General features: G+C 41.0%; 1 protein-coding gene across 1 annotated transcript in view; it reads right to left on the minus strand.

Moving 5' to 3' along the window:
- zranb1a (zinc finger, RAN-binding domain containing 1a) overlaps nt 1-13,220 on the minus strand; it is a 30,159-nt gene that overhangs the window by 10,355 nt on the left and 6,584 nt on the right. The window contains exons 3-6 of the mRNA XM_047377334.1: nt 12,820-13,007; nt 5,596-5,749; nt 998-1,069; nt 342-540 (exon numbers count right to left, since the gene is read on the minus strand). Of these exons, the coding sequence (XP_047233290.1) occupies nt 342-540; nt 998-1,069; nt 5,596-5,749; nt 12,820-13,007 (613 nt within the window). The remainder of the gene's footprint in view (nt 1-341; nt 541-997; nt 1,070-5,595; nt 5,750-12,819; nt 13,008-13,220) is intronic.

Below are 13,220 nucleotides of genomic sequence, written 5' to 3' on the forward strand. Positions count from 1 at the left end.
GAAATTTTAGATTTAAAGTAAGATTCTACATAAATATGGAGACTGTCATTTTAGTAATGCCAGCTACTCTAACTGCTGACATAAGAAGCTAAAGAAAGTTTAGATCCTTTTGTTTGCTGTAAAACAATTTTCCGGCACCTGTTCTCATACACATGTGGCTCGACGTCGCCGGTAAAAAAAATTATTCTTGCCCACAGCAATAACTGGAAGGCCATATAAATCTGATCAGCGCATTTATATGTCAAACGGCTATGGGTTCATAGCCAACATCTTTGATAATATCCCAGGACAAATTTCAAAATGATTCCCCAGTACTGAAAACTCTGGTACTGGTTTCTCACCAATGAGAGCAGTCGTGCAGACTGTCATGAAGAGTTTTGCGGAGAACTGAGTCCTTGTCGTAGATCCCCCAGGTGGCCTGCAGAACTGAGTCCAACAGACAGTCTCCGGCCGTACGGTTCCATAAGGCGTACAGACGACTGTCCAGGCGTGTTCCCAGCTCCAGGCACCAGTTAATAACTGGAGACTCCTCCTCGAGTTCTATGGACAAAAATAAGAAAAAGTAGTGGATGTGTGGTGAGGACAGCAACAGAAGATTTCTTCAAGCCAGGCTTTACTTTAATCTTAAAAAAGAAAAATGTTTTAATTTTTCTAACATTACATTAAGCCTTCCTCTGGTTATTTATACAGCTTTTAATTCCTTGTAATAATTTGCGGTCTAAAACGCAAAGCTCTTACCCACTTGCTTTGTTTATGTCTGCATCACACAAAGCAACATCATTGTTCTCCAGCATTCACACAGAAACAGTGCTACGTGACATAGCTTCAGTGTGGAGGCGGAAAGCTAATATGCTCAATTAACCGAATTAGAAAATAAAGTAAGGATGAAGCTAAAGATCTGAAAGTGGTTGAAGAGAGGGAACAAAGTCGTGTTTATTTTTCAGTTTTGATTCCTCCAATACACAGCCTCATCCATCTATTATAAATTTTAAAATACCTTTCTGTACATCTCGGTCAAGCACATCATCAAACAGCTTCTCCTGAACAGCAGGGGGCAAGTCCTCAATATCTGCAAAACATAGGAAAAATATTTGTTTTAATGACAATTGTTTAGTAATTGTGCAGTAAGCTGAGAGCAACATAAACTACACAGTAATGACTCGTAGAAGAGGGATGCTCTTTGCACTTCCATTCCCCTCATGACATTTAGTCAATGGTGCACTGTAAACACTGTAGCTCAGAGCAGCGGCGTGTGTTTGTGGGTGTATTGAGCCGAGGCCACACAGAGCGAGAACACTGCTGGTTATTCTCTGGATCAGCGCTGAATTGTATGGCTTTCTCTGAGAGACTGAACTCTGCAGCTGGCCTCGGGCCAAATCATTCTGCAGCAACATAATAGGCAACACACACACACACAGAGTCACATCCAACATTAAAGCCTTCGTAATCCGTCATTCAAGCTGCTTTAAATCAGAACGCTTAAAAGCAAAGTGAAGGTTCCACCGTTCCAACTTGGGAAGTGCTGATCGGGATTCTTTTGCCCCTTATATCAGTCAGTCTTCTAAAAATAGGCATATGCTGTTCCTGACCCCCAGTCTGATACTATATTAAAAGTGAGGAAGATAAATGTCATGTATATGCTTGATAACTGTTACTGTACATCACAGGATGAGCAGTACCCATTTGCCATGTCAGTGAAAGCTTTTTTGGCCCAGCAAGTTTCGGCAGGACAGCCTCAATATGTGGCTTGAACATGGGTTAACTTTGGGACTGAGTTACTATAATATTATGACAAACACCTGGTAAAGATTACATTTGATCTAAAGATACAGCAGACCACACCCATACAGCAATAATGTAAAATAAACTCAGGTTTTGCTCCTGCTGATTTAGTAATCATGTTGAGAGGTTTGATAAAGTGCTAGGCTAACATTTGCACGTTTCCTCTCTGTTTTAATATGACTCCCCGATTGTTTGGCTCATTTTTTGAGCTTTAAATCAATCGTATGCAGAAAGAACTTTGAGAAAAAGTTGTTCTCCTGATTTGTAAATTTCCATTTTTCCTTTAAACATGAAATGTAATGCCTGGTGGCTCAGCAGCTGTTCTCTGAGCAGATCTCCTATGTAGAAATTTGTCAAAATTTGTAGAATGGAAGCCGCAGCAGCCAATACAATTTCTCTTCCACCATAACCATCATTTTAGAGGATGGGAAAAAAACTTGGAGCTATTTTTACTGACAGAGTTGTTATGAAAAGATGCCAGCAAGGAATTATTTAAAAACTCAGAAATATATAACTCGGAATTGGTAGCCGTGCACTGTACAGCGCATCGTCTCATTGAATACTTCTATACAGGTCCTTCTCAAAATATTAGCATATTGTGATAAAGTTCATTATTTTCCATTATGTCATGATGAAAATTTAACATTCATATATTGGAATCCTTTTGCATAAATGACTGCTTCAATGCGGCGTGGCATGGAGGCAATCAGCCTGTGGCACTGCTGAGGTCTTATGGAGGCCCAGGATGCTTCGATAGCGGCCTTTAGCTCATCCAGAGTGTTGGGTCTTGAGTCTCTCAACGTTCTCTTCACAATATCCCACAGATTCTCTATGGGGTTCAGGTCAGGAGAGTTGGCAGGCCAATTGAGCACAGTGATACCATGGTCAGTAAACCATTTACCAGTGGTTTTGGCACTGTGAGCAGGTGCCAGGTCGTGCTGAAAAATGAAATCTTCATCTCCATAAAGCTTTTCAGCAGATGGAAGCATGAAGTGCTCCAAAATCTCCTGATAGCTAGCTGCATTGACCCTGCCCTTGATAAAACACAATGGACCAACACCAGCAGCTGACACGGGACCCCAGACCATCACTGACTGTGGGTACTTCACACTGGACTTCTGACATTTTGGCATTTCCTTCTCCCCAGTCTTCCTCCAGACTCTGGCACCTTGATTTCCGAATGACATGCAGAATTTGCTTTTATCTGAAAAAAGTACTTTGGACCACTGAGCAACAGTCCAGTGCTGATTCTCTGTAGCCCAGGTCAGACGCTTCTGCCGCTGTTTCTGGTTCAAAAGTGGCTTGACCTGGGGAATGCGGCACCTGTAGCCCATTTCCTGCACACGCCTGTTCACGGTGGCTCTGGATGTTTCTACTCCAGACTCAGTCCACTGCTTCCGCAGGTCCCCCAAGGTCTGGAATCGGCCCTTCTCCACAATCTTCCTCAGGGTCCGGTCCCCTCTTCTCGTTGTGCAGCGTTTTCTGCCACACTTTTTCCTTCCCACAGACTTCCCACTGAGGTGCCTTGATACAGCACTCTGGGAACAGCCTATTCGTTCAGAAATTTCTTTCTGTGTCTTACCCTCTTGCTTGAGGGTGTCAATAGTGGCCTTCTGGACAGCAGTCAGGTCGGCAGTCTTACCCATGATTGGGGTTTTGAGTGACGAACCAGGCTGGGAGTTTTAAAGGCCTCGGGAATCTTTTGCAGGTGTTTAGAGTTAACTCGTTGATTCAGATGATTAGGTTCATAGCTCATTTAGAGACCCTTTTAATGATATGCTAATTTTGTGAGATAGGAATTTTGGGTTTTCATGAGCTGTATGCCAAAATCATCCGTATTAAGACAATAAAAGACCTGAAATATTTCAGTTAGTGTGCAATGAATCTAAAATATATAAATGTTAAATTTTCATCATGACATTATGGAAAATAATGAACTTTATCACAATATGCTAATATTTTGAGAAGGACCTGTACAAAGTTGAATGTGCTGACAACAAAATCACACAAAAATTATCAATGGAAATCTAATTTATTAACCAATGGAGGCCTGGATTTGGAGTCACACACAAAATTAAAGTGGAAAAACACGATACAGGTTGATCCAACTTTGATGTAATGTCCTTAAAACAAGTCAAAATGAGGCTCAGTGTTGTGTGTGGCCTCCACGTGTCTGTATGACCTCCCTACAACACCTGGACATGCTCCTGATGAGACAGTGGATGGTCTCCTGAGGGATCTCCTCCCAGACCTGGTCTAAAGCATCCGCCAACTCCTGGACAGTCTGGTGGATGGAGCGAGACATGATGTCCCAGATGTGCTCAATCGGATTCAGGTCTGAGGAACGGGTGGGCCAGTCCATAGCTTCAATGTCTTCATCTTGCAGGAACTGCTGACACACTCCAGCCACATGAGGTCTAGCATTATCCTGCATTAGGAGGAACCCAGGGCCAACCGCACCAGCATATGGTCTCACAAGGGGTCTGAGGATCTCATCTCGGTACCTAATGGCAGTCAGACTACCTCTGGCGAGCACATGGAGGGCGATGCAGCCCTCCAAAGAAATGTCACCCCACACCATTACTGACCCACTGCCAAACCAGTCATGCTGAAGGATGTTGCAGGCAGCAGATCGCTCTCCACGGTGTCTCCAGACTCTGTCACATCTGTCACATGTGCTAAGTGTGAACCTGCTTTCATCTGTGAAGAGCACAGGGCGCCAGTGGCGAATTTGCCAATCCTGGTGTTCTCTGGCAAATGCCAAGCGTCCTGCACGGTATTGGGCTGTGAGCACAACCCCCATTTGTGGACTTCGGGCCCTCATACCATCCTCATGAAGTTGGTTTCTAACCGTTTGTGCAGACACATGCACATTTGTGGCCTGCTGGAGGTCATTTAGCAGGGTTCTGGCAGTGCTCCTCCTGTTCCTCCTTGCACAAAGGTGGAAGTAGTGGTCCTGCTGCTGGGTTGTTGCCCTCCCACGTCTCCTGGTGTACTGGCCTGTCTCCTGGTAGCGCCTCCAGGCTCTGGACACTACGCTGACAGACGCAGCAAACCTTCTTGCCACAGCTCGCATTGATATGCCATCCTGGATGAGCTGCACTACCTGAACCACTTGTGTGGGTTGTAGAGTCCGTCTCATGCTACCACGAGTGTGAAAGCACCACCAACATTCAAAAGTGACCAAAACATCAGCCAGAAAGCATAGGTACTGAGAAGTGGTCTTGCTCCTTTATTGAGTGTCTTGCTAATCACCAAAGATTTCCCCCTGTTGTCTTTTCCATTTGAACAACAACATGGGAAATTGATTATCAATCAGTGTTGCTTCCTAAGTGGACAGTTTGATTTCACAGAAGTTTGATTTACTTGGAGTTATATTGTGTTGTTTAAGTGTTCCCTTTATTTCTTTGAGCAGTGTATTTTGAAAACTGAATTTTCTTATTCCCATATTTCTTTGCATATCTGGAAAATGCTAAAACCCCATACTTTTCCAAACTGCAGAGTCAACCAGACTGGGTACTGCTCCTCTAGTTTGCCACTGAAGCAGAAACATTAAACTTTGCATAATAATACTGAAGACTCTACAACTAAAACATTTGCTGTAAAGACAAGGGTCACAGCATTAATTGATTTCAGGGAAAAAGGCCAAGTTTTATTTCGGTGGGCATTTTATCTTGATGTAAACTCAAAGATGATCATTAATTCTGCCAGTTCGAGAAAATAAAAAAAAATGTATGCATCGACTGGCTCAGGAAGGTTAGAAGAAGATCAAACCTGAGAAAGAAGGTGTAATGATCAGGGTGCCATTAGTACCTGCAGGCAGAGTGAATGTGACCAAGTCAGTGAGGAAGTAACAGGCAAAGTCCCCTTTACGTTGATGAAGGGAAGCTGCGATCTCCCTCCGGATCTGCTCCGTCAGCTCGGGACACACCATGGAGGGAATGCACTTCGCTGCCTGCTGATTCACCTTAAACAAGAACAGGACACTGAATGGTAGGAAAATACAATGTTTTGTCAGTATTTGTTAGTTATAAACCTTGATCCAGATCTTTTAACCCAGTATAATTATCTGTCGAGATGCAATGATCGTAATTTTGTTGCAGATTTCCAATTTTAGTGAAGCTTTGACCTATTGATACCAATTTCACTAAATAATTTTCTTTTCTCTTTTTATAACTAAAATATACACAGTTATAAGGACAGCTTTCCAAATATTTTTCCTAGTTTTCCTGCTATACCTGAGGCCAAGTTGCTCCAATGTCAGTTTTAGACCTAATAACATTATTCTAGGACCAGATACTGTGCACATATATTTATATTATATTGTAGATATGTTTATACTGTTTAATTTGTATTGTATTGCACCGACTACGCCAAAACAAATTCCTTGTATGTCCAAAAACGTACTTGGCAATAAAGCTTTTCTGATTCTGATATTGGGCTAACGCTACCAACCCACCATGATCCCAAGTTATTGGAGGTTTAACTTTACAGTAAGATTATAATTGGTCCCTTTAAATGATAAAATACACAGATCAATCTCTTGAATTTTAGATAAACAGATGTTTCATATATTATATGTTTTGCCCAATTTTGCCAGATTACCTGAAGTTTATAAACATATGAACAGAGTTGCAAAGGGACAAAATCTCCTTCTTTGGAATATGTTTAAGGGTTGTGGTGAGACAAGATGCAATAAAGTTGTTTCTTACGCTTTTTGTGAAAACATTTAGACAGGTGGAAATTGTGCTGGATTGTGTGATAACTAGCCAGGAGAGAGCTCAAGTTGGTGACTCTCTGAGCAATGGGGAAGAGCCACAAAGAGCTCCATCCAACAAGAAAGTTAACTGCATCTATCCTCTTAAGCTTTTAACCTCAGTCTTCCAAGAAATATATGAGATAGGGGAAACATTGGCTAACTGCTGAAGGACTTTGATATAAGATAAGAATATTCACAATGTATAAAATAGATGGCTACTGAACTTAGCAGTGCTAACTGTCCTAAGCATTCATTTTAAGTTAAGAACGGCTAAAAATGTCACTATCATATGTTCTTGACGCCATTTAAATAAAACAGCAAACTCTTATTTCATTAAGCTGCCTGGTGAAACTTCTCAGTTTCTCATGTACACATGGCAATGTTGTCTCTGCTCACGAATTACAGAATATGGCTGCTTTTGACATTATTTTAACAAACGGGTCACTAGACAAAAAACCCATAGAGTCGCCAGTATCATCTTTTGGAAAAACCCATTATGTTCTAAAGTCTGTGGCGCCCCCATCCACCTCCATCCCCTGTAGCTCATGTTTACGACCTCTGTTACTAATAAGAATGTGATTATGGAGATTAAAGAATAATTCTGATGCTTATGTCATGATGAATCCTGCAAATATAAATAGAGCTGAAGATACGTGCACATTATGCTGCTCTGTAACTGACAGTACAAGCATGGTTTATTTATATTAGCTTGTACATCACAAAGACCAAAAGCAACACCTAATGTTTAAGTAAAGGATTTCTGGATCGGAAAATATCAGCATCAGAACATAATTTCGGATGGCGATATCGCAATTGGAACAAGAACATCTCTACTTCAGGCCCTGAGTGAAAGATTATTTAAATAAGACGCACAGTTTTATGGAAGCAAATCGTTACCACATTTCAAATGAAAAAGCATTTCCAGAAATGCTTTTTCATTTTAAGAATGTGGCTGCATTGTTTGACTCATAAATGAAATTAGTAATCAATAATCCTATTTGCATTTTAATTTTCTTCTTCAAGACTGCTCATTCTTTCACTTAATTAAAATGAAAAAGACATTTGAGATTTATTTTTCAAAATGTACCCCAGCAAATAGATACCAAAATTAAATTTGAAATGTAAAATTTGAAAATGAAAAAGCATTTTCGGAAATGCTTTTTCATTTTAAGAATGTGGCTGCATTATTTGACCCATAAATAAAATTAGTAATCAATCATCCTATTTGCATTTGCATTTTCTTCTTCACGACTGCACATTTTATGCCATAATTAAAAAGAAAACAAAGCAGACATTGCTTTTTCGTTTTCGTGGTCTGCCCGCAAAGTACTGCCCAGAACTCGAAAACGAAAAAGCATTCCGAGCTGCGGGCGCAGCAGAGTGACGTCAGCAGCCGCTCTTCCTCAGCTCCCTGCTGGCCGAGCTACCCATCTTGTTCAGTAGGGGGCGCTGTGCACGTCTGCATTGCATTACATTGCAAACGTGCCGAGAAATTGATTGAATTGCAGCAGGGCCGAGCTCAATTTGTGGCAGTGGCAGGCAGAACTGGTAGTTCCGGTGGCAGACTGTGGCAGTTTCGCCACAGCCTGCCACCAAAGCTGCCATTGGAACTGCCACAGCCTGCCACCGAAGCTGCCACAGTCTGCCGCAAGATGGCACGGGATTCCGCGAGGATGCCAGAAGGTGCCAGACCGGCCGTAAAAGCTTGCCAATGCGGTTGCCGCTGTTTTTGTGGAAGCTGATGCTGATTATTGGCAAATGGGATGTCATTGTTGTTATAGCCTGTTACCTTTAAATAATGATTTCATTATTGATTATTATTTAATAAACAGCTTTAGACCCATAACATAAGGTGATTGTATTCACTTGACATGGAAAATAAATAGCACTATGTCTATGTGTGACGTGTTGAAAGGATGACGAAGATTTATTGCACAAACAGCCGGTTTATTATAGACCACGAGCGGCTATTCTGAATTGTCACTCACAGAAAAATATAAATAAATGCTTAAAAACACGCTGGATGTCCCAGGCCATGAGGCTGCCACAGTCTGCCACCGGAACTACCAGTTCTGCCTGCCACTGCCACAAATTGAGCTCGGCCCTGCTGCAATTCAATCAATTTCTCAGCATGTTTGCAATGTAATGCAATGCAGACGTGCACAGCGCCCCCTACTGAACAAGATGGGTAGCTCGGCCAGCAGGGAGCTGAGGAAGAGCGGCTGCTGACGTCACTCTGCTGCGCCCGCAGCTCGGAATGCTTTTTCGTTTTCGAGTTCTGGGCAGTACTTTGCGGGCAGACCACGAAAACGAAAAAGCAATGTCTGCTTTGTTTTCTTTTTAATTATGGCATAAAATGTGCAGTCGTGAAGAAGAAAATGCAAATGCAAATAGGATGATTGATTACTAATTTTATTTATGGGTCAAATAATGCAGCCACATTCTTAAAATGAAAAAGCATTTCCGAAAATGCTTTTTCATTTTCAAATTTTACATTTCAAATTTAATTTTGGTATCTATTTGCTGGGGTACATTTTGAAAAATAAATCTCAAATGTCTTTTTCATTTTAATTAAGTGAAAGAATGAGCAGTCTTGAAGAAGAAAATTAAAATGCAAATAGGATTATTGATAACTAATTTCATTTATGAGTCAAACAATGCAGCCACATTCTTAAAATGAAAAAGCATTTCTGAAAATGCTTTTTCATTTGAAATATGGTAACGATTTGCTTCCATACAGTTTAGGTCCCATTGTGTATGAGAGGAACCAGTTGATGTAAAACCTGGGTTTTATTGTTTTTTTAAACAATGACAAAATAATTAAAGAGTTCACATTTTAAACTTGCTTTAGCATCCTATATGAGCAATTAGCATAGTTAATGTGGCTAATGACTAAAACAGCAGTCTGTGTGTAGTACCTAGAGAAAGTGGATCCTTTCCTGAACTCTTGAAAAATCCAGAAGACTGCCACTATTAGTAAAATCCAGCATAATAGCTTAAAAAGACAAAGGAGCAACTTTAATTTACTTTGTTCAGCCTTTCTGTTTTCAGCTAAAAGTCTTGCTCTCCTGCGTCCCGAATGAAACGTAGACATGTTTCGACATCCGTCCAACCATCCAATAGTTTCTTAAATCTCTGTGCTGGCTATGACATCATTTAAAAACACCCCACTGATACTGTAAATAGTTAACTTTGATTGTTTTTCTCTCCCTAACAACATCGACACAAAAGAATTTTCCCGACGGCATGACATGGTAGCTCTTACGCTTGGTGTTCTCAGTGATCGGAAACAAATTAGATTTTTGCCAGCCAGAGCGAATCAAGGTCAAAATCATCCGATACCAGTCAACAGACTCATCATTTCCAGTTTTATTTTTGGAGGAGAGGCTGTTACAACTACTAAACTGCAGCTTCTCCAGATAAAGAAACGCTTTAATCAAATGAACCTATTTGAACTTGAATCACATTGATTCAGCATGAACATTAATCCAAGATAAATTATAAAAGAATAGAGCAATAGTTTAGTTTAATAACCCTCAGATAAATATTATGTACAGAGCACGGTAGTGACGGAGCACTACAGAGCTTAACCCTGGACAGTAGAAACAAAACAAAAAACAATCAATCTGAATATCCATGCTTGCACTCAGAAAGCATGTTCATGTATTCATTATTCCAGCACATAGTTTTTATTTGGTGCAAAGGATTTTTAAACAACCTAAATGTTGCACCACTCATATTCTGTGATATTCACATTCTGTAGATGCAACACATAATTTGTGGCAAACATCCAGACACCTTAACAGCGTGACAACAGGATAAATTACACGAAAATAAAACAAATAATTGCCAGCTGAGCTCATCTTACTCTTGCTGAAGGCCTTGTTTAACCATTTGACCCTCTATGTTTTCCATTATCATTGCTTAGTCTGGTTATAGACCATGACAACTCTTTATAAACATGTCCATTATAAAGAAGTGTCTGAAGCCAGGTTAATCCTCCATGTAACCCTCAAAGAGCACTTCCACTGTAGACATAAACATCCTATTTGCATGGTAAACTATGGGAAAAAGCAAGTAATAATTCAGTGCTTCCCAGTGGGCTCTTGGAGAGCTAAATGGGGCCTCTTGGCTTTAAAACCAAAAAGACTGTCAACATGTTGAGCATAAATAAAAAACGAAACCACACAATGAAGAACTCAACTCTTCAAGGGCCAGTTGCTACAACTTCTACATTCAATTCAATTCAAATTCAAAAATACTTTATTAATCCCAAAGGGAAATTAAATGTTGTTGTAGCTCATATTATGAAGGTTTCTTCAAAGAGCCATTGTAGATGCTGATGGCTGTGGGCAGGAAGGATCTCCTGTAGCGCTCCGTCTTACAGCAGATCTGAAGAAGCCTCTGACTGAAGACTCTGTTGTTGTAGGACAGTCTCATGAAGAGGATGCTCAGGGTTCTCCATAATGTCCTTCATTTTATGAAGAATCCTTCTTTCCACAATGATCTCCAGAGGTTCCAGAGGAGTCCCCAGAACAGAGCCAGGCTTCTTTATCAGCTTGTTGAGTTTTTTTAAGTCCCTGGCTCTGATGCTGCTTCCCCAGCAGATGATGGCAGAAGAGATCACACTCTCCACAACAGACTTATAGAAGATAGGCAGCATCTTGCTGCAAACACCAAAGGACCTAAGCTTCCTCAAGACATACAGTCTGCTCTGTCCCTTCTTGTAGATGGCTTCACAGTTGCTTCTCCACTCTAGTCTGTTGTCCAGGTGAACACCGAGGTATTTATACTCCTCCACCACCTCCACTTCTTCTCCCATGATGGAAATAGTTTTTGACTTATTCCTGTTTCTCTTAAAATCTACAATCATTTCCTTTGTTTTGGTCACGTTCAAAATGAGATGATTGTTTCCACACCATGCCACAAAGCGGTCCACCACCTTCCTGTACTCAGCTTCTTGTCCATCTCTGATCCACCCTACGACTGCAGAATCATCCGAGTATTTCTGCAGATGACAGGAGTCTGTCTTGTACTGGAAGTCTGAGGTGTACAGAGTGAAAAGGAATGGTGAGAGTACAGTCCCCTGTGGTGCTCCTGTGCTGCTGACTATCTGGTTAGACTCACAACCCTTCAGTCTCATAAACTGTGGTCTGTTTGTCAGGTAGTCTTTGATCCAGGAGATTGTTGAGGCCTCCACCTGAGTCTTCTGGAGTTTCTGACAAAGCAAATCAGGTTGGATTGTATTAAATGCACTGGAGAAATCAAAGAACATGATCCTCTCAGTGCTACTGGCTTTGTCCAGATGACAGTGGGTTTGTTGAAGCAGGTGTATGATGGCATCATCAACTCCACAGCAATAAGCAAACTGAAGGGGATCCTGATGGTTTACTGCTTGCTTACTCAGGTGGGCCAACAGGACCTCTAGGACCTTCATAATTTGGGATGTCAGGGCAACAGGTCTATAGTCATTGAGGACTGATGGGTAAGTTTTCTTTGGTACTGGAACATGTTACCTGGCCCAACACAGCTGATGGCTAAATTACCTCCTCAGCATCAGTCAGGTTCTTCAAAGTCCTGCTAATGCCCCCATTATTTGATTCAGGTGTGATTAGGCAAAGACGCACCTAATAGTTGCAGGACGCCAAAAGTGTCTGAAGTTTGACACCTGTGCACCAACATGATCGAAAACAACAATTGTAAAACTTAAATTAGAGTATAATCAGCTTTTAAACATGTGTGTGTATGGAATATATCTGGTTGTAATGTGGCACAATCATGTATAGATTTTATGGGTATGAATACTTGCGTAGGGCACTGTGTTCAATACAAAAAAGGGCATCTTAGCAATATTGCTATTTATTGTGATACAATCAATCAGCCAGAGATCAAAGTTGACAGATTCTTCCTAAAACCAATGATCAGTAGCTATATCTTTACAAATAACCATATTCTTCCAGCCCTGCCTGTTAAAAACCTTTTTCAGTCTGGAAATGCAAAGTATGAATTTGTTTCAAGTTTAAATGAATAATCTCTAAAAGATTTTACAACCAACGTTTGTTCCAATTACTGGAATCTGAATCTGCAGGTTAAACCTCAAATAAATTATATTGTATTGAACAGAAAACTTTAACCGTTATGTCATTTTGCTGGTTTTGTCAGCCAAAATATATGTAAAAATGGTTTAACAAAAGGATGTCTGTGCTGAAACTTCCTCATAAAAACATGGCCACTGTCCATGCACTGAAGCTGACAAAGTCTCGGGTCTAAATGCTTACCTCTGTCAACAGGATAGCTAGCATGTCCTGCCTCTGAAAGCGAATGGACAAGTGGACCAGGGTGAAGCCCACATCAAAAGCTGAGGACCGGTTAAGCAGCTGCACCTCGTCAGCAGTGAGCTGCCGAGCGATATCACCGCCTGACGACTTGTAGGCTTCCACTGCAGCCAGGTCTCCTTCTACGACACCTGTACCAGACGTAGGAAAATAGCAAGGTTATAAAAGTAGTAAACACCCTTCCAGCAGAATTACACAGACTCATAACCAGATATGCACCAAATAGGCATTTCTTAGCAGATAGAGATTTCCTGCCATCTTTGATGTCTAACAAGCTGATTCTGATTTTGACAAAAGATACACTAATCACTCCACCAGGGACCTAAATATCAGACAATGGCCAG

The sequence above is a fragment of the Girardinichthys multiradiatus genome, chromosome 10 (genome assembly GCF_021462225.1).
Source record: "Girardinichthys multiradiatus isolate DD_20200921_A chromosome 10, DD_fGirMul_XY1, whole genome shotgun sequence".
NCBI classification, from domain to species: Eukaryota; Metazoa; Chordata; class Actinopteri; order Cyprinodontiformes; family Goodeidae; genus Girardinichthys; species Girardinichthys multiradiatus.